Source organism: Barbus barbus (assembly GCF_936440315.1).
Source record: "Barbus barbus genome assembly, chromosome: 26".
NCBI lineage: Eukaryota > Metazoa > Chordata > Actinopteri > Cypriniformes > Cyprinidae > Barbus > Barbus barbus.
In genome coordinates, this window is record NC_136754.1 from 23,658,780 (window position 1) to 23,679,309 (window position 20,530).

At 36.1% G+C, this 20,530-nt stretch overlaps 1 protein-coding gene across 2 annotated transcripts in view; it reads right to left on the reverse strand.

The window, feature by feature from the left end:
* Positions 1-20,530, reverse strand: part of LOC306846617 (PEX5-related protein-like) — a 42,359-nt gene that overhangs the window by 18,990 nt on the left and 2,839 nt on the right. The window contains exon 2 of one of the 2 annotated variants that reach the window (XM_079380100.1): positions 1,714-1,806. The exons of the other annotated variant lie outside the window; for it this stretch is intronic. Coding sequence (XP_079236226.1) covers positions 1,714-1,806 — 93 coding nt within the window. The remainder of the gene's footprint in view (positions 1-1,713; positions 1,807-20,530) is intronic. 2 annotated transcript variants of the gene reach the window in all.

The following is a 20,530-nucleotide window of genomic DNA, read 5'->3' on the forward strand; positions in this document are numbered from 1 at the left end:
CTAGGGCGTTTCCAAACTTTTGGAGGGCAGTGTATGTGTATACAGTACATATAACAATTAATCATTCTGGTGTAGCAGGTTGTGACACAAATCTTTGGATTTGGCCATAAGAAGTAACACAATGGCCATTTTTATGGCTGTCAAGAATTGCTAAATTAGAAAATAACTGCCCTTGACACAGGTCAGCACTGAAAGTGCCCTTCACTTCATAATTAAGGTCATAAATTATCAATATGGGGCACACAACAGAACCCATTTATCAGCCTTGTGTTTGGTAAAGGCCTCTTGGTAATGTGTAAAGAACACATGAGGCCCATCCTGAAATCTTACAAGCACTAAACTAATTTTTTTAACTCTAAAGGTGAATTTAACAAAATAGTTTCAGCGATTTATTGACAATTCACCCAAAATCCAGTTGAACTAAATGTGCATATATTTATGGTCTTATTTTACAAAACATGCCAGTTTATGCAAATTAGGCTTATTATAGACTTGCCTTATTCAGAAAACCCAATGCTATTTGTCTAGGACATTAACATTGTGCTATGACTGCCCACAGAAAAAAAAAATGAGTAAACGTAATTTTATTTAATAGGGTTTTTTTTGTGCATGTTATATTGATTATAGCAGTTGAGGGTACTTTCTGCATTTTAAAGAATGATAAAGTAAAGTATGCCAGACTTCTGCTGAATCCAACACAACCAAGCATTAAAATGCCAGTTTGCACTGTTACCTGATTTTCATGATTCTTTAAGTGAAGAATTAATTAACAATGCTAATAGTGGGTACAGTCCCTTTTTTGTTAAGTCCCCCCAATGAATCCTAAATCTAATTTCATATTGTTATTTAAATACTTTTGTTTCATACCTGTGTATGAAGTAAATTCCTCATTGCTTTATAATTATTTAGGTCATTCATTTGCTCAAAATTTTGTCTTTTGTGTATCCTAAATACAAGAATTCACCAATTTCTTTCAATTTCACTTGGTCTTTTGTAAGGGATGACATAGCAAGTGTTGTCAGCCCATTTTCACAATACACGCTCTTAGCAGTAACTGGTAGTAAATTCCCCATTGAGCAGCTCATCACTATGTATTGAGAAATGCATGGCTCTCTGCCACATCCCCAATGAACAAGCCCTCCAAATCACAAAATCCTCCAACATTTGTGTAAACCTTTTATAGGCAGCCAAAAATGACATCCATTTATTTACTTCATATAACTGAAGAATGGTAAATAAATAACAGGCCTCCCCACATTGCAGCAAGACTCTACATCCACATTTCATTTGCTTCCTGCAAATGAATGATTCCCTAAGTGTGAACAAACAGCAAATAACATGAACATGCAGCTCTGGATTTGGTATAAAACAGGTAACGTACATGCGATTCAAAGCCAAAACAAGAAAGAAATAAAATTTAAGCAACAAAACATTCTGCAGCTGCTTATGAGGAGAGTAGCACTCACGTAAAGCAAATGCCACTCTTGTTTGTGTTGTGAAACACAACTTTATGACATCATCTAGTGTGAACCCCATAAAGCAGCTTGCTTGCTTTCAACAATAAGAAGCAACTTCAGCACTTCCACACATATGGCTCATGTGTGTCGGATATTCAGAACAGGGTGCACCAAGCTCTTGGTTTTACTTAACTTATGCACACAGTCACACTCACGCTTGGTGCTCCCTGTTGGTGGGTGTATGTGCTCAGCCCACCTTGGTTGTCACGGTGAGCAGGGGTTTTCCATCTGAGGATGCCTTACTTGGTAGCTCCTTCAGCACCATAGCAACCGCCCTAGAGTCTTTCTCCTACAACAGTGAAATCAACAGTGAGTTGTGTCAGTTTGTGTTCAAATTCCTGCAATTGTGCAGGTTCCTTGAGAAACACTATTAAAACATTACCAATTCAAATAAAATTCTGATAATTTACAGGCTTACAAGTAAAAAAAAACCCTCTTGCTTTTTAAGCCATATTTTGTTGGTTGAAAAGAATTATATTTACCCAACTGACACAAAGCAATGTGCATAATTAGCATGCTATCATCTATTCTACAGCCTAAAATAAATAATTAGGGATGCACTATATATCGGTGTGATATTGTTTATTGGCCAGTTTTTTTTTGGCAAATAAGTTTTTATTATTTATTTTCATCAGACAATTGGTTCATTTAAGTGTGAATGGTTTAATAACTTTAAAAATAAATATCACTGCTAAAAGTAAACTATGTTAAAAAGTATTCATTTTTTATACTGTACATATATAAAATGTTGTGATGCCTAAATTCCTGTGTAGCATCTACAATAACTGATTTTAGCTTTCAGCACTTTATTTTTAATTTAGCCTATTTAATTAGTATATTCTAGTATATAATTTAATACTGGCTATTTATCGGCCATAACATCAAAATAATTACCCATTTATCAGTAATATTAGTGCATCCCTATAAATAAGTTCTATTTGATATGAAAAACAGTTATCATTGCCAAAACTTTGCCACAACATAAAACTACTTATCCTCAGCAAAGGCATGCTACAGTATATAAGTGTAGTAAACCATTGCTCTATTCAGAGATACACTGACTAGACACCAGCTAAAAACATGGAGCTAACAACTGTGCTTTTATCAGTCCCTACGCCACTCAGACCGATCTAAGCACTTAAGCCACCACTGGGACACTGAGAGCTGGAGTGGAAGCAATTCACTGGCAATGTTTAACACTACAGAATGTCATTTAAACCCCAATGAATTTGCTGAGTTGAACAACTACACAGTTGGTCCCATATTGCAATCCAAGATAATCTAACTGTGCTGTTGTATAGTGACCAATGAAGCGAACCTCTAATGCAACACTCCAGGCTCCAGCAACAAAAAACACCAAAAAGAAATGTTTTTAAACTCTGGAGACATCTAAGAAACAAAAGATCTTTCAAAACAGATTCTATCAATAAGTTTGAACTTATTTAACCTTATTATAAAAAGCTTTTGACTGTTGGGTATTGAGGGTTATTACAAAGTTGTTGCTTTGTGCTTGCTAGGGGTGCTCATGAGGTGCAAGGTGGTTTCTAAGTGACTGTTTACAGGCCAAAGCTGAAAAAGCCCACCTCATGTCTCTGTTATAATCTCGGGTCAGCTGAACCAGCTGTGCATATGTTAAAACTTAGCCTAGTTGTGTCTTAAATGGGACATAATTTAAATATGAGTGCACCATTAAACATCACTCCATGTAAACAAAATATTTATTGAAGCATCCAACCAGAATTAATGGATGGAATAAAACAGCAGTCCGATTGAATCATCACTAAGCTGATTTTGTATCTAACAGACTTCAATCCTTAGTGTAGACATACGGTATATGATGTTGTTGTAGTGCCGGGGAATATACCGGTTCAAGCGGTTTAAACTGGCATACCGATACAAGTGCCTAAGCAACGTACATACAAGGCCGTCCTTCGGTCCAGTCGCACCGGGTGCCGCACAGAACAGACTATAAAGTGGTAACTGGTCTTCAGTCTGAGTCCGAACTCTTTTCTCAGTTCAGAGTTTTGTATTCCTTGATATGCTTTATTTATTCTCAAAAACAGGCAGCCCCTGACTTGCATTTTATAAATCACCAAATACCACGGTTTCAGCTAAAAATCTTCTTTACTGTTCTACTGAAGAAAAAATGTCATCTACGTCTTGGATGGCCTAACAGTGAGTAAATTAGCAGCAAATTTTCATTTTTAAGTGAACTAACCCTTTAAGTACGGAAGCATATTGCATTCACTTGAGGAAAAAAAAATCTACTCTGTTAATTATCTCAGAATTACGAGATAATTTTTAATGAAAAAAAAGTTTTTGCTCTGTTTTTCTGAATTAACGAGTTAATTATCTCAGAATTACGAGATAATTTTTAATGAAAAAAAAGTTTTTGCTCTGTTTTTCTGAATTAACGAGTTAATTATCTCAGAATTACGAGATCATTTTTAATGAAAAAAAAAGTTTTTGCTCTGTTTTTCTGAATTAACGAGTTAATAATCTCAGAATTACGAGATAATTTTTAATGAAAAAAAAAAGTTTTTGCTCTGTTTTTCTGAATTAATGACTTAATTATCTCGTAATTCTGAGATAATTAACTCGTTAATTCAGAAAAACAGAGCAAAAACTTTTTTTTATGAAAAATTATCTCGTAATTCTGAGATAATTAACTCGTTAATTCAGAAAAACAGAGTAGATTTTTTTCCTCAAGTGAATGCAATACGCTTCCGTATTTAAGAGAGAACAGGAATGTTTATATCTTCTTTCTCTGTTTGCTTTTGGTATTAAAGACATCCCAAATTCTGTGAACAATGTGAAGGACATGGCCCTTTTCTTGTGTCATATCTAATATAACCCCTTTTGTTTTGTAGGTAACCAGTCTTCACTTACATTATTCATTATAAGAGGAAATGTCAAGTATTTATGTCCACAGTGTTGGCTTTTCTCTCTGTGAGGTTTCTCTCAAGTCTGTCAGTGATCATCCATCTATCTCTTTATTAACGTAGTGTTCCCAAAAACCCACACTAAGCGTCATTTCAATCTTGACAACTACTCCATCAAGCTCATAACTGACCTTTAGAACTAAGAAGATTTTGCAACAGAGCATGTGTGGGACACACCATCCCATTCAATTTAAACATCAGAAACAATGAATCTTTAATTTTATAATATTGTTTAAAACCCTAAAACATTTATGATAAATTATTTACTTCTAAACCATGAGCATAGAGTAACAGCACAAGATTATGTAAGGCTTTGGGGTCACGCACTGATTCAGACATTGATGTGATCGATTGGTATTGAATGATTTATCATTGTTTGTTTGATTTGTTTGAATGAAGCACTTTGCACTCTTTTATTAATGAAACAAGATAGGACATGCTTCAGCTACTGACCCTACAGGGTCCTGAAAAGATTATAGATCCAATACAGTTTATGAATTACAATAAAGTTTGGAAGGGTGACATGAACTGTTCCCAGAATTGTTTAGGGATGTAGTGAACTTATTACAATAGTGAGCTTTACTACAAAAAAAATATATAATAATAATAAAAACTCAAAACCTAACATCAGGGTGGTTTTAAGTAATAATTGGAGTTGCTCAAACAGGATACATTTCTGAGGTCAAAGACAGGTTCCTAACAACATTGACACGGATTTACTATAGTAGCATTAACTGTAATTATGAGATTTTGTCAGAAATGTGGTATGTTGTATTAAATGCATTATATGAGTATATAATTGTCATAATCATAATCTAACATCTAATCATGTGTTCATGTTTTCATAGAAATATTTTCATGTCATATTTTGTATTTTTAACATTCATTTTCATAACAGTCTTTCAGATATTTTCCTTATCTCCATTATACGGCCATGCCCCGCCTCCCGAGTACTCGATTAATCGTTTTCGAAACCTATCGATGATCGAAATACGAAAATTTAAAAAAATGCCCATCCCTAGTACAGCGTGGTGTATTTAATAAGATATGTTTATTTCTTGAGTTATAATATATATAAGTCTACATTTGTGTATGCTTTGAACTTAACGTATAATGTAAATTTTGAATGTAATATTTGTATGTCTTTATTTTATTGTGTATTACATGTACACTTGTGTATAATAATACATAATAATACATAATTGTGTATATTTACATTAAATAGCACACTGACCAACAATAATTACAGCTCTATCATGACAACTCTCGGAGGGATTGGCATGGTAACATGGTACATGACAATGTTAATGTGTTTGGTCTTGGTGGAATAGATCTGCTACGCAGCTGCTGCTGTGGCAGAGCATGTACCGAGACTTGCTACTGCCAATACATCCACAACATGCTGCTGTGAGCATGTAAGAAATACTGCTGCTGCACATATAACATATGTGAAATACCCCCGTATAGCATACAGGAATCACCCCGTAGTAGATCTATACAGGTGGAGCTGGGGAGGTGGAGGATTTCTGAAGCACACTGCAACTGCAACATTAAGCACTAGCCAAGTATTTGAATGTTGAGCAGCAACATGAGAATGTTGGCTGCTGATACAAAAAGCATCAGCTGCACCCTGAGACTATTGGCGCTTTTCCACTGCATGGTATGGCACGGTTCAGAACGGCTCTCTTTTGGGGGGTTTTCCACTGGGTACGGTACCTGGTACTTTTTTTTAGTACCACCTCGGCTGAGGGTCCAAGCAAACCGTACCATTACCAAAACGTGACGTGTAAACTCTACTGATCACTGATTGGCCGGAGAAAATCGTCACTGCCTGCATCATTGAACTTGCAGCACGAGACACAACAGACCACTAGATCAGATAGAAATCAGCACAGCCAGTGATGGATCAAACACAACTGTTTTGAATGAGCGCACCTTTCTTTTAACAACCAAATGGCTGTTTCGTTGTCTGTTGAGGAAGTATAGACTGTCCTCTCATTGATAGCCGAGGAGCGGATCCAGCGAGAGCGTGATGGAGCGACGCGGAGTTAAAAAGTTTTTCACGAGTCACGGCAGTAGAGGCAGGGCAACTATAACGACACGTGAATAATCCCGCCCACTCTAAAGCGGTACTAAACTGCAGTGGAAACGCCAACCGAGCCGAACTAAGCCGCGCCATGCCGAGTTGTACCACTCAGTGGAAAAGCACCAAATGATGTCATTATGTTCGATTGAGTTAGACCTATTGGACTGCGCCATCTAGAGTTTCATGATAGAACTTTGGATTTGTTATTTTAAAAAAATCTATAGGTCACCTTTATTTATATAGCGCGTTTAACAATACAGATTGTGTCAAACCAACTTTCCAATATCAAAATAGGAAAATAGTGTGTCAATAATGTAAAATGACAAGATTAAACACTCAATATTCAGTTAAAGGCATTTCATTATTGAATTCAATCATGTCATCGTCCAGCTCAGTTCAGTTCTAATAGTATCTGTGTGTTACGTTCCAAGGACGTATTTTGTTTTGTTTTTCTTTCTCTCTCTCTCTCTCTCTCTCTCTCTCTCTCTCTCTCTCTCTCTCTCTCTCTCCCCCTTTACTTCCCATAAGCAGGAGGTAATGGCTGCCACCTGATTCCAATGATTGGTGATCTGATGTGATTGCAGGAGGAGGGGAAACTGTGAGGATTTAAGTTGCACCATTGCACTGCGCAGGGTGTGTGTGGAGGCTGCGTCGTGAGGCTTCTATTCTCAACCCAACAAGCTTTATTAGTTGTTTTGTTTAATATTTTGTTGATTGGTTTCTTTGTAGTGTTATTGTGTTAACACTCTTGTGGTGAGTGAGGCCTACGACAAGAATGTTACTTTGGAAGTTATTATCTGTTTGTATTTTCTTTTATTGTTTGTTATTTTATTTGTGACGTTTATTGTTAATTTATGGGGAATATGTTAGTAGAGAGGTGGGTGCCATTTTCTTTGTATCTTGATTTTCTCCTGTTTATGCTAGTTAGGGAGTTAGTGTATTGTTATTGTATTTTTGTTTCCTTTTCTTTGTTTTAGCTTAGTTAGTTTCTCCCTAATAGTTAGAGGTTTTATGTTTGTTATTTTGGCCTTGCCCCCTCTTGAAGCTTCAATATCCTCCCATAACTTTAAAATAAAAGAACTTGTTTCTTGATATTGAGTTGATTGTTTACCTTTGTTAAAGCACCGGGGTTGGGAATTGAACCTTGCTGCCTCCACACATCACCTTTTTATTCTGTTACGTGTTCCCCTAACATGTGATAAAGCCACAGCCATATCACCCTGCAGCCCAAGAGCGGTTGCCCACTGAAGCTAAGCAGGGATGAGCCTGGTCAGTACCTGGATGGGAGACCTCCGGGGAAAACTAGGTTGCTGTTGGAAGAGGTGTTAGTGAGGCCAGCAGGGTGTGAGTCTGTGTGGGTCCTAACGCCCCAGTGTAGTGACGGAGACACTATACTGTCAAAAAAAAAAGCACAGTCTTTCGGATGAGATGTTAAACCGAGGTCATGACTCTCTGTGGTCATTAAAAATGCCATGGCACTTCTCGTAAAGAGTAGGGGTGTAACCCGGTGTCCTGGTCAAATTCCCTCTACTGGCCCTTGTCTATCATGGCCTCCTAATAATCCCCATCCACTTGATTGGCTCTATGACTCTCTCTCCTCTCCACCTGTAGCTGGTGTGTGGTGAGCGCACTGGCGCCGTTGTAGTGTGGCTGCCGTCGCATCATCCAAGTGGATGCTGCACACTGGTGGTGGTTGAGGAGAGACCCCCCCACATGATTGTAAAGCGCTTTGGGTGTACAGCAATACACAATAAAGCGCTATATAAATGCATCATTCATTCATTCATAGACTAACTGGGAACGTAACACTGTGCAATCAAGTCGACGATATCGCTGGAAATGAAATGTCCAACTAAGCAAGCCAGAGACGACAGCGGCAAGGAACCAAAACTCCATCGGTGACAAAATGGAGAAAAAAACCTTGGGAGAAACCAGGCTCGAAGGGTTCCCAAGGTCTTGTCCCGATGGCGAGGTGTCTAGGTGACATTTAAGTATAGAAATGTCTAGGTGACATTTAAGTATAGTATATGTTAAAACATGTATTGTTTTTATACTCAAATCAGGCTCACCTGATCAACAGATAAACCATGCGCTCTAATTTGTTGTTAATTTTGTTGATATATCAGCAAAAATGTTGCTTCTGTTATAATAAAGTCTGCAATAAATGAATGAACTCTAATCAATCACTGCCACTTTATTTCAGAGACTATACACTAAACCAGGGGTTCTCAAAGTCTACATTCAAAGGTCCAAATCTGAATTTTCATCAGTGTCAAAGGTCCGGAACAATTGGTTATTAAAAAACGTGTTTTTAATAAACATACATAACATATAACAAATAAACACTCATTTTAAAAAAAAGGTCCCCTTTGCATTCAAAATACTTTAATAACAAGTGCAAAAGTGGCAAAACAATTAATTTAAGTGTCAGCAGTAGAAGTCGACCTATAATGTTTTTTCTCTGGCCAATATTTAGAAATCAGGGCAGCCTATGGCCGATATATGATGCTGATTTTTTGGGCCGATTTTCTCTTTTTTCCCTTTATATCAAACGAGAGTTTGCGTAAATGGTTATTGCAGGGCACAAGATAGTAATAGTAGTAGTAGTAGCCTAATTCATAGTAATAATACATGGCTCAAAACTTAAGCACCTTCTCAAAACAGTTCTGAAGCATGCTTTTTTGTTTATGTTTGCTGACAGACACCAGTGTTTCTCGCAGACTAGCAAATGCAAGTTGATTCTCTGCCAGCAAGAGGCGCTGTTGGAGCGTGATATATAGCTGTTTCCCCGGTAACGACTGTAATCAAATAAGCGCTACTTTATCAGCCATTACAGGAAAGACCAAATGAAAATTGACATAAAAGCTTTTCTGAAGAAAACGGACGGTTCTTTTAAAAAGATACATTCATATAAAAACACCCGCGCAGCATTTTATTTTTGAAACGCGCAGTGCTCAGTTTATTCAACGAAGTATAAGCCTTTTGGAAAATCTATTTGTAGCAGTCAGTTTTGATATTGTGACAAGCCGCCACAAATAAATGTATACACTGGGCACTGCTATAAGACAAATTGCTATAATATAAGTGATAGCAAAACAAAACAAAAAAATAAAAATATTAGCGGGTGAAATGTCGCCCGATTATGTCAAACGTCATACGCTCACTGGATGTCATGATGACAACAAATGTCATGAAGGAAAAGTTTCAATATCTCGCCTCGCCTGCAATTTCGGACCTTCTCCAAAAGACATAAAAAAATAAGAATAAACAAACAAATGATTTACAAGTATAACGTGCGTTTATCAAAGTAGGAAATATAATTAGTGTTCTTGAAATATGAAATAGAAGCGGGTCCGGATTGAATTCCCTCCGGGTCCGGATCCGGACCGGAGTCCGGACTTTGAGAAGCACTGCACTAAACATTTGATTTGTGTAGTTAACATTTTTAAATGGTCAAACAAAAGAGTATTTAACACCACAAGCACAGGTGGAGTGCCTTCACATGGATACAGCAGATGCAACTCATTTAAATTCTTTTAGAGCTCCTTGGATTCAACCCACTTTGTTTTCCTCATCCTTTTGAAATAAAAAGATATTACATAATTTGTTTGTTAATTTTATTCATCACGTAGGATAGGCTATCTGACTGTTTCTATGTAGGACAGCTTCTGATCAAAACAGATAAAAAAAACACTTTTTTTTTATTATTCAGAAACAGAAGTAACAAGGATATTTGTGTATTTTATTACTTTGGTTAGTCTACAGTGCTGCTGTTGGATAAAAAGTCTTAAATCATGAGAAAACATTTTATGTAGAGAAAAAAATCAGTTGTTATAACAAGGAAGTAACTTATGTCGAAATCATGAGAAAACAAGAAAGAAAAATAATAATCCATGGCCTCTTAGGGCTTCTGTATTCAACTGAAATGACATTAAAGAATATTTTAGTTTACTAATGCAAGGATATATCCTGTGTGAACAGGACAATTTTATGTATAACAAATTTTAAAAATTTGTGACTATAGAAAAGAATGAGAGTGTCATGTCATAAAAACTGCCTCCTTTGTGAGCTGATAAATTCAGTTCTCACACATGGTGATGGGCTCAGGTTGTGTTGACTGGGTGAAAGATGATTACACCAAAGAAAGGATCTGCAAGCAGAGGAATTGTAGGAAATGCTAACACAAGCTGTTAATGACTAATTTCAGCATATCAGATAACTGAAACATCTAGCTTCTGTTATGTCTAAGACTTGAAATTGGACATAAACAGATTTTTGTATCTAATCAGCTTATCTAACAAGGCATATTTATACATCAAATTACATATCTGCATATCTAATTATCCATTTTGCTATTTTCCTGCTCAAATTAACTAAAGCTAAAGCCTCGAAGGATTGGCTAATTACCTTAAAAGACAACTATTAAAAGAAAGCAACAGACAGAGGGAGTTAAAGTTCAAATGTAGGGTTTGAAATTAGCGTTCACCAAACTTCTGCGAAAGGCTGCTCACCGTGGAGCTCCCCCTCGCTGGACGTAATAGTGGAGCTAGATGGTTCAACCACACCCTAACCCTATCGCAAAATATATCCCCATATATAGTTCAAATGTAACTATACAAATGTATTAATCCAGGTGACGTAACTGCATTGTGACAGTAGTGGTTTTTACATCTCAGCATAACTAAGTACATTTTCCTGGAAATGTGTGTGTGTGTGTTGTGTGTGTGTGTGTGCTGGGTAATATGCTCCATAGTCATATTGTCAATTAATTGTGATTAATTTCAGAAAAATGTGCGATTAATTCATTTTTTTATCTATTGACAGCACTAATATATATATATATATATATATATATATATATATATATATATATATATATATATATATATATATATATATATATATAAGGGTAGTTGATAAAATGGCAGTAAAACATGCTTTTTTTGAAAAAGAAATGCATAGCCTATATTTATGTTGTGTGAAGTCTGATCTTTGAGTTAATATAAGGGGTCACTAACTTTGTCAATTCTTTCACTGCTTTTTTAAACATTTTTACTGAACTGTAATATTTTGTCCTATGGTGTGACATAAGAAAAAAAAACTCTTAATAATATTACATAAATAGCATGAGAGAGATTTATCTTCATTGTTACACTTATTTTCATAGTGCTATTTATTTAATATGAAATTATAATTAACAATTTTTTCCCCATGGCTTTTTCAGACAATTTTAAGACAAACTTTGACAAAAAGACAAACTTTGCTGTTATCCGTTCAAAACTGCTAAAAAATTATACCATTTTCAGTTAAGTGATATTTGTATCTTCCCTATTGCAATACTCAACTGTTTTTTTTTAAAGATGTTTTGAGATAAAAACTAATCTGTGGTTCTTTTATGTGTGTCACACCATGGACATTACGTCACACCATAGGACATTACGTCACATTAAAGGACATTACGTCACATTAAAGGACAGAAATGGTAGTTATTAAATTATTTCTATTTAATTTTGAACATTTCAAAGCAGAAAGAAAGTTTAATTTTGATACAAACAATATCAACATGTTTTTTAAACAAAACAAAAAATAATTTATCAACAAAATTCAGTCTCTTAGTCAATCAGTATGTTACTGAAACTCTTCTAGCCCCAAAGCTGCATGTGTGGCACAACTATATATGACTGATATTCAAACTATATTCATTAAGATGTGAATGATTTTTTTTTAACTACTCTCTTTTAACTACTTATTTACTTTCTGCATTGTTCTCTTAGGATCTCCTCCATTCTGCGTGGATCCCTGTTAATTTTCTGTATATATTTCCACTCCTTTTGAAAAAGACCTTGTCCTGTGGTGTGACAGTACAGGCATCACTCCATAGGACGTTTCAGCCCTTTTCTGTCAATTAATGACAATAAGCTAACCTGTCATTAGCAGTAAGCAAGACACATTTGCATAATTTCCCATGATTATGTGGTTTAACATAGTTTTTAATTAAAAAACAATGTAGGGTGTCACACCAAAGGACAACAAAACGTGACACTTTTGTGGTGGTTCCAAAAAAGTTAAATATTTGAACAATTCTGAGACAAAATTGACCATGTGCACATGTCATGGGTGTAACGGAGCCGACGAGACGTGAGGCAAGCGGATCCAAGTGCAAGCTTTTATTAATAAACAGTCAAATCACAGGCAGGGTCAAACAACAGCAAAAGGGTATGGCACGAGCAAGACACAAGAGTAATCCTAGGGCAAGCGTGGGTCTTTGATCGGCGAACAATATCCAGACGGCTTGACAAGAGGGGTAATCCGAGTACACGAGCAATAGTCCAAACAGGGGCAAACAGAGTCCAAATGGAAAGACGAAGGATAAATCCAAGATACACAGGCAGGAATAAGAAAACAGGAAACAAGGCAACACGGAATGACAAGACTAACTAGAACTGGACACTAGACTTAGTAAAGCAGCTATCACTAGGTGAGTGATAAACGTAGAACATTACATGAGACTAAACAGAAACACAGAATGGCTCGGTATGGCCGCTAACACTAGGGGAGTGCTATATGCAGAACAATACACGGCGATCTGTGAAAAGAAATCCATGGTTTATAAAGGGTGCGTGATTGTGAGATGGTTCTCAGGTGTTAGCGTGTGATTGAGACAGCTGTGTGTACTTAGTGCAATGAATGATGGGAAATGCAGTCCAGGGTAAAATGTAACTGTATGCTGTGAAGGTCAATGTGATGGAGGAGTGACCTCTGGTGGTGAGTAAACGGAAGTTCATAGACCAGATTCGTGACAGAGGGCTTCACAGGGGGCTTCAGTAACACGACCATGAACTGAGTCCTTCATCTAATTATAATTATAATACGTTTTCTCTGGAATTGGCCGATTTAAAATCAGGATAAGGTGTCACAACAGAGGACATGGTTTTCAGAGACAAAATGTATCAATTTCTTACACTTTCAGAAATATATGGATGAAAAAAAATGATTGCCATTTACTAAAACAGGCACTTTTACAATTATGCCAGAGGTATTTGTTAACATTTTTATGCTTTTCTTTTTCATTTATAAAAGTTGTAATGTATTGAACCATGCTTGGGACAGTCACACCATAGGAAAATTTTGAGATTTAGCTCAAAAGTTTAAAAAAAATCTAAGAACACTGCAGCTTTTATAACAACAGGTCCACGTAGGACAAAGAAATGTTTAACCATTTACTGCATTTTAAATAACGACAATATTAATTATATTAATTTTCATCTTGTGGGACAGTGAAAATGCCATGTCATGTCAGATGTCAACATATACATGACATTTCCACTGTCCCACAAGATAAAAATTAATATAATTAATATTGTCGTTATAAAAAAAGTAAATGATGCCTTATAAAAAGTAGCGAATAGCCATATAGTAAAAAAAAATCATTTACAACTTAATGAATATAGTTTGAATATCAGTCATATATAGCTGTGCCACACATGCAGCTTTGGGGCTAGAAGAGTTTCAGTAACATACTGATACTGACTAAGAGACTGAATTTTGTTAATGAAATAAATTTTTTGTTTTGTTTAAAAACATGTTGACATTGTTTTATATATATATATATATATATATATATATATATATATATATATATATACCTATCCCAGAACATCCTATATAGCTATTGTTTTCACAGATTCTTGCGTTCCATACAACTTCTCCTTTATCATTTACGACTCATTCAATATTAAACAGGCTTCACACCTACATGCTGAACTTGTGATTTCTTCATAGCTGGAAGAAAACATAATTCCAAACTTTAGTTTACTGCACACATATCAAGCAAAGATCACAGCTTCTGGTAAGAACAAAAAAATGTTACCTTGAAACTCCTCCAAGCAATACCTTGGGGAATTAAGCAGCCTAAGGCTGCATCAATCTTTGCTCATATCCAAGGTCAGTGTCGGCCCCGCTGCGGCCCACCAGAGGCTTATTAGCATTAATGATACCTTCAGCAACCACACTCTACTCAAAGTTAGACAAAAGCCCCAGTTTTATATGTATCCATGCAATTGTCTCTTCACAGTGACAAGAGGAAAATGTTTGTGATCTGTGTGGCACACTTATAGGTCAAAGAGAAAAATCCTGTGCTATTTGCACTGTGCATGTTTCAATTTACAATAATCCTCTGCGTTTTGTACCTACTTTCACCAGGGAATATGTGTGCCATCCACCATGGCTGCTGTGTCAGATGGTGTGGTCTGTGGCGTGTGTTCCAGTTCAGGAAAAGTGGCACGACAGCTGCAGTGTCATCAGCCAAATCCAGATGCTTTAAGTGATTAGCAGTTTAAGCTGTAGTGAAGAGCAACCTGCCTTAGGGTTCGCATCTGACCCACTTTCTGAAGGCAGGAGAGAATGAATTCCATAGTGAGCAAGCATATGTGGCCTGCCTTCAGTTCTCCCAGGATTCAATGACATTTAAATATACTGTTATACTGAGTTCATAAATACGATTTATACATAGCTTACATTGAAATTGGCAAGTTCAGCACAATTTAAAATAATCCAACCAATAGTGCTCTATCTATTTGAAAATATAGCTCCAAGCAGCAATTACGGGGCCAAGCACTACAGAAGCAAGCATCAGACCAAATGCAGCAAAGAGTAATTAAAACCATTTTAAGATGATTTTAGGCAAAATGGATAAAAAATCATATAAACTACTAGTAATATGATTGAATTACTTATCACTTTTGACCAACAGGTGGCGCTGTTATCAAATAGATGTGGTGTGTTTTGCGTGAGGTGACAATGGCACACATAAAGTTTGGTGTCAATATGTCAAAGCCTTGCAGAGATACAGCCTCAGAGTCAGTTTGGCACCTTTCCAGCAAATCCGTTGATGTGTTAAACAAAAACCGTTTCGTATTTCAACACAAAATCCAAAACTTGATGATCATGATCTGATGATGATCCGAGTCAAATTTGGTGAAAATTGGACTGACGGTCTAGGAGGAGTTCGAAAAAAGTAGGTTTTCAACATGAATCAAAATGGCGGACAGGACATTCGGACAATTTTTGCATAGGGTAAACGTACCTATTAAGCTCACCAAACTCTACATTGAGACATTTTTAGTGCAAAAGATATTGGTTTCAGTACAAAAAGTTATGTTAAAATAAAATATTAATCTCTCACACAAAAATATTTAATTTAAATTTAAATGACAAATTTCAATTTCAATTAAGATATACAGTGCTCTCCATAAGTATTGGCACAGTAAAGACAAAATTGCTCTGTTGGCTGTGGAGTCAAGACATTTACAAATAAGATGAATATGAAACAAAACTACAGAATGTCACATTTTATTATTAGCTGTTTCAACACATACATGTTTTACCAAATAAAAAGAACAGCACTTTTGGAGTTCATGCCACTCATTGATGTGAGCATAAGTATTGAGACAGTTGAACATAAGGCAGATATAAAAGATTAAAAGCTATTATTTAGTTGCAGATCCCTTGCGCACAATCACAGCAGTGAGTCAGTGACCCATAGACATCACCAGACTCTTGGTCTCATCCTTTGAAATACTTTTCCCATCCTTTAATGCAGCCAATTCCAATTGTTGCTTGTTTTGGGGAGTTTCTGCCTTTACTCTCCTCTTCAGCTGGTGAAATTCATGTTCAATCAGATTTAAATCTGGAGATTGGCTTGGGCAATCTAAGACTTTCCATTTCTTTGCCCTTATAAATTCCTTGACTGAACTGGCAGGGTGTTTTGGGTCATTGTCCTGATGCAATATGAAGCACTTCCCAATTAATCTGGTGGCATTTTCTTGAATATTGGTAGGCAAGATGGTTTGTACCCTTCCAAATTCATCCTGCTACTGTCATTATACATTAAGTCATCAGTAAAGTTGAGAGGGCCTGTTCCAGAGGCAGCCATGCATGCCCATGCCATGACACCACCTCCACTATGCTTTACAGATGAGGCTGTATGCTTGGGATCATTGGCAGTTCCCTTTTTTCTTCCACATTTTTGCTTTCCCATCACTTAGATAAAGGCTCATCTTTGTCTCATCGGTCCATAAACACAGTTCCAAAACTTTTCTGGCTCACCTTTGTACTTTTTTCCAAACTCTAATCTTGCCTTTCTATTTTTGGTGCTGGTCAGAGGTTTGCATCTTGCTGTGTAGCATCTGTAATTCTGTGTCAAATTCTCCTGAGGACAGTAGATTGTCAGCTTTCTGGAAGTTGTTGGTGATTTTACAGACATGTCTTTTAGGATTCATTTTCACAGCTTTTATGATTTGTCTGTCATCAACTACTGTTGTTTTCTCAGCTGATCAGGTAGTTGTTGGTTGCTGGTGGTTTCCAAACTCGTGATTTCTCCATGCCCTTTGTTTTTGCTTGTTTTTGCTAGAGCTCTAATTGACTTCCTCTTTTCTTTTAGCATCCAAATTGCTTGCTTTTCTCTCAAAGTCAGCTCCCTCGTCTTCATCCTTTTGTGTGTGTCATCATCGAATGCAAGATTCAGAATACAGAAGTAATGGATATAACTGATACGACATTCTTTGTCACAGTACTTTACACACATGCATTTGCACTACTCATATTTTGCACAGACTGCACATTGTTAAAGTTATTACACTACAAACTGTCTAAAGTTGTTACTGTACAAAGCACAGTAAACTATTTCTATAAAATATTGCACTACTGCTATTTTGCATAGAATACATTGTTCTATCAATACTTTGCACACTCATCCAGCTGTATTTATTTATTACCACTGTTCTCACGTTTCTGCTGTTCATAATGTGTATATATAATCTGTAATCTATATAATCTGCATTGCTCTGTTCATAATGTACATATAATCCCTACATTGCATTCCTATTTATATTCTGTACATACTCTGCTCAATACTGTATATAGCAATTCCACTGTACATTCTGTAAATCATATCTTCACTTACTCTGCACTTATATGTATATAAAACACTATATTCTTGCACTTCTGGTTAGATGCTAACTGCATTTCATTAGCTCTGTACTTGTACTCTGCATAATGACAATAAAGTTGAATCTAATCTAATATTCCCTGCTTTTAATATCTGAAGAATTAATGCAACAGGACACAGCTGATCACTTAGAAAGACCTGTGAGGCAACTGTTCCAATACTTATGCTCACATCAGATAGGGGGATGAAACTCTAAAAGTGCTGAACTTCTTAGCTGGTAAAACATCTATGTGTTGAATCACCCAATAATAGAATGTGACATTCTGTAGTTTTGTCTCATATTCATCTTTTAATCATATTTGTAAATGTCTTGACTCCACAGCCAACAGAGCAATTTTGTCTTTACTGTTCCAATACTTTTGGAGGGCAATGTACATCATTAAATTCATTAAAAAGTCTGGCTGTGTACCCTTTAAGCACACCCCTGTTCACATTAAGCTCACATCACGTTTTATTAAAAATTTAAGGAAATTTTTTAAAGAATAATTGTAAAAATATATATATCTGAAGGCACAATGTCAATCACAAAAAAAAGCAGAACACTAAAATCAAGCAACAAGGCATTCAAGTTGATCAGTTATATATTCATAATGAAGTGTCATTAAAGCACATTGCAACAACTAGACTAGTCCACGTTCAGCTAAGTAACGCATTCAAAAATCAAATAAAACAAACCAATAAAACATTTAATTCATGGGGATAAACACAGAAACTAGCCTCATTATGAAGCCTCTTATTGCATGGATGTAAACTTATCAATAGTCTCTCATGGCTGGAATACACTACATGATTTCTGCCCTGATTTTCCACAGATTTACAGTCTGGAGAAGTTGATGCTAGTTGCCAAAGATCAGAGCCAGTCTGCAGATTTGAGTCGACAGAATTCATAGAAAATCGATCAACTCAACTTAAAGTGACAACCATCAGTTAATATTTATAGTCTGTTTATGAAGTATTTACATAGACGTTCAATGTGGAAGAGCTTAAAGAGAGCACACTGAGCTTAATGGGAGCAGCAACTATTTTTCATAAATTTAATGTAATATTTATGAAAATGATGGGATCTATAAAATTATCATTTTTCTTATTCTCCAATGCATTGATTGACACTCTCTGATCACACTTAATAGCCAACCAGTGCAATAATATAAGTGCCGTAGCGTAATTTGACAAATGTTCTGCCCCCTCATTGGACAAAAATCAAGTAGTCATATCCTAATACTAAGAGTAAATACATTTGGTTCGAATAGCCTGCAAGATGTCTTAATGTATTTCTTTTTTTAACATTTAAACTTAGACCACATTATTAGATTACTTTTTGACTTCATGAATACACATAAATGACAGCTTAATGATTTTGGATTGGATTCAATTTATTGTCATTGCACATGTAGATACAAGGCAACGAAATGCAATGATTTGTATCTTTTGTAATAATATTATATAATATAACATTTTCTTTTTTAACATAATATATATTATAGTTTTTCATTCAACTTGACATGAGTCTCGGATTCAGAGGAAAAAATATTTTTTCTTCTGTGCCTTACGGTTCAAAAGGTTTTAGCACAAACATGAGTGAAACTTTGGAAAAGTGGTGGCGCAAGAGAGTTTGATTTAGAGAATCCAAATTTGCTGTGTTTGATGTTGAGCCTGTTCTCTATCAGTGTGCCAAATTTCACAACTTTCCCATAAGCGGTTCTATGGGCTGCCATAGACTCAAGAGCGGAAGAAACGGAAGAAGAAGAATAATAAGAACGCCAAAGGATACAATAGTTGCCTATGGTGCTTGGCCCCTAAATATCTCAGGTTACTGAAACGTGAGCTAAATGAGTGCGCAATGTCTGCTGATCAATGTTTTATGGTACATTTTATCTTTCATTGACTTTCACAAGCAGTCATCTCATTTCTAATGTTCCAACTGAGACCACACTGATCTGGAATGCTGCTAGCCATCCATCAATCAGTCTCTCTACATTTCTAGTGTATTTGATGGCTTGGTGTGAATGTGAAGTGAAGCCGTCACATCACTGTGTTCATTTTTACAATAAGTGCTTCTGTTTTCTTATCATGATAAAGTCCCAATCAGTTTTTTTTCCTTCTACATTATTGCTGCTACATTTCTGCAAATACTGTGAGTTTGAGTCGCTTTTAACGTGCATCTGAAAAAGCAACACGCACCAAACATCCTCCCAAACTTAATGAGAAGCATTTATTAACCTGTTATACAACAAAAGAGAACATTTATTAACATGTTTTTTTTACCCCACTGCCTCAGTCAAACGTTTTTAATAACTTCATTTTCTGACCTGCTGTCGCTTCTTATTACAGAACGAGAAAGGGAATATATTCTATACTGTAATAAAGGCTATGTCAATTACCACTGGATTATAAATGTACATTTTTGGCATTGTGAAAATACCCAAGATCAGTTCAAGTGTTTCTATTTCCTTTTTGTTCAATCACAGCAATAGATAGATACCTTTGTTCATATTAGGGATTTCCTGGAACGTCTTGAGCTCTGTTACATCTTTGGAGTTTCTGCGCAAGGTCACCCTCTGGTGTCCAGTATGAATTGAACAGATATTATATATGTTTAGTGCTCAGTAATGCACACTCAGTCCTATTTTTGGGCATAAACAGTAAAAATAAGACTTTTTTTCCAACAACTCGTCTCATCTCTGTCTCTCCTCGTCACCATAGTGCCATTTTAGAGATTATCCACTGGACGCAAACTGCGTACACTCTTCTGTATCAGCTGCAACAAAAGGATGCGCTATTTTCATTCAAATCAAAGCGTAAATACACGTAGAATAGCATAACCTTGTGTTGCGGCTGATACAGAAGAGCGTATGCAGGTCGCGTTGTTGGAAAAAAGTTATTTTTATTTTCTTTCTGTACATAAAATATTCTCGTCGCATCATAAAATTCAGATTGAACCACTGATGGCAGATGGACAATCCTGACGATGCTTTTC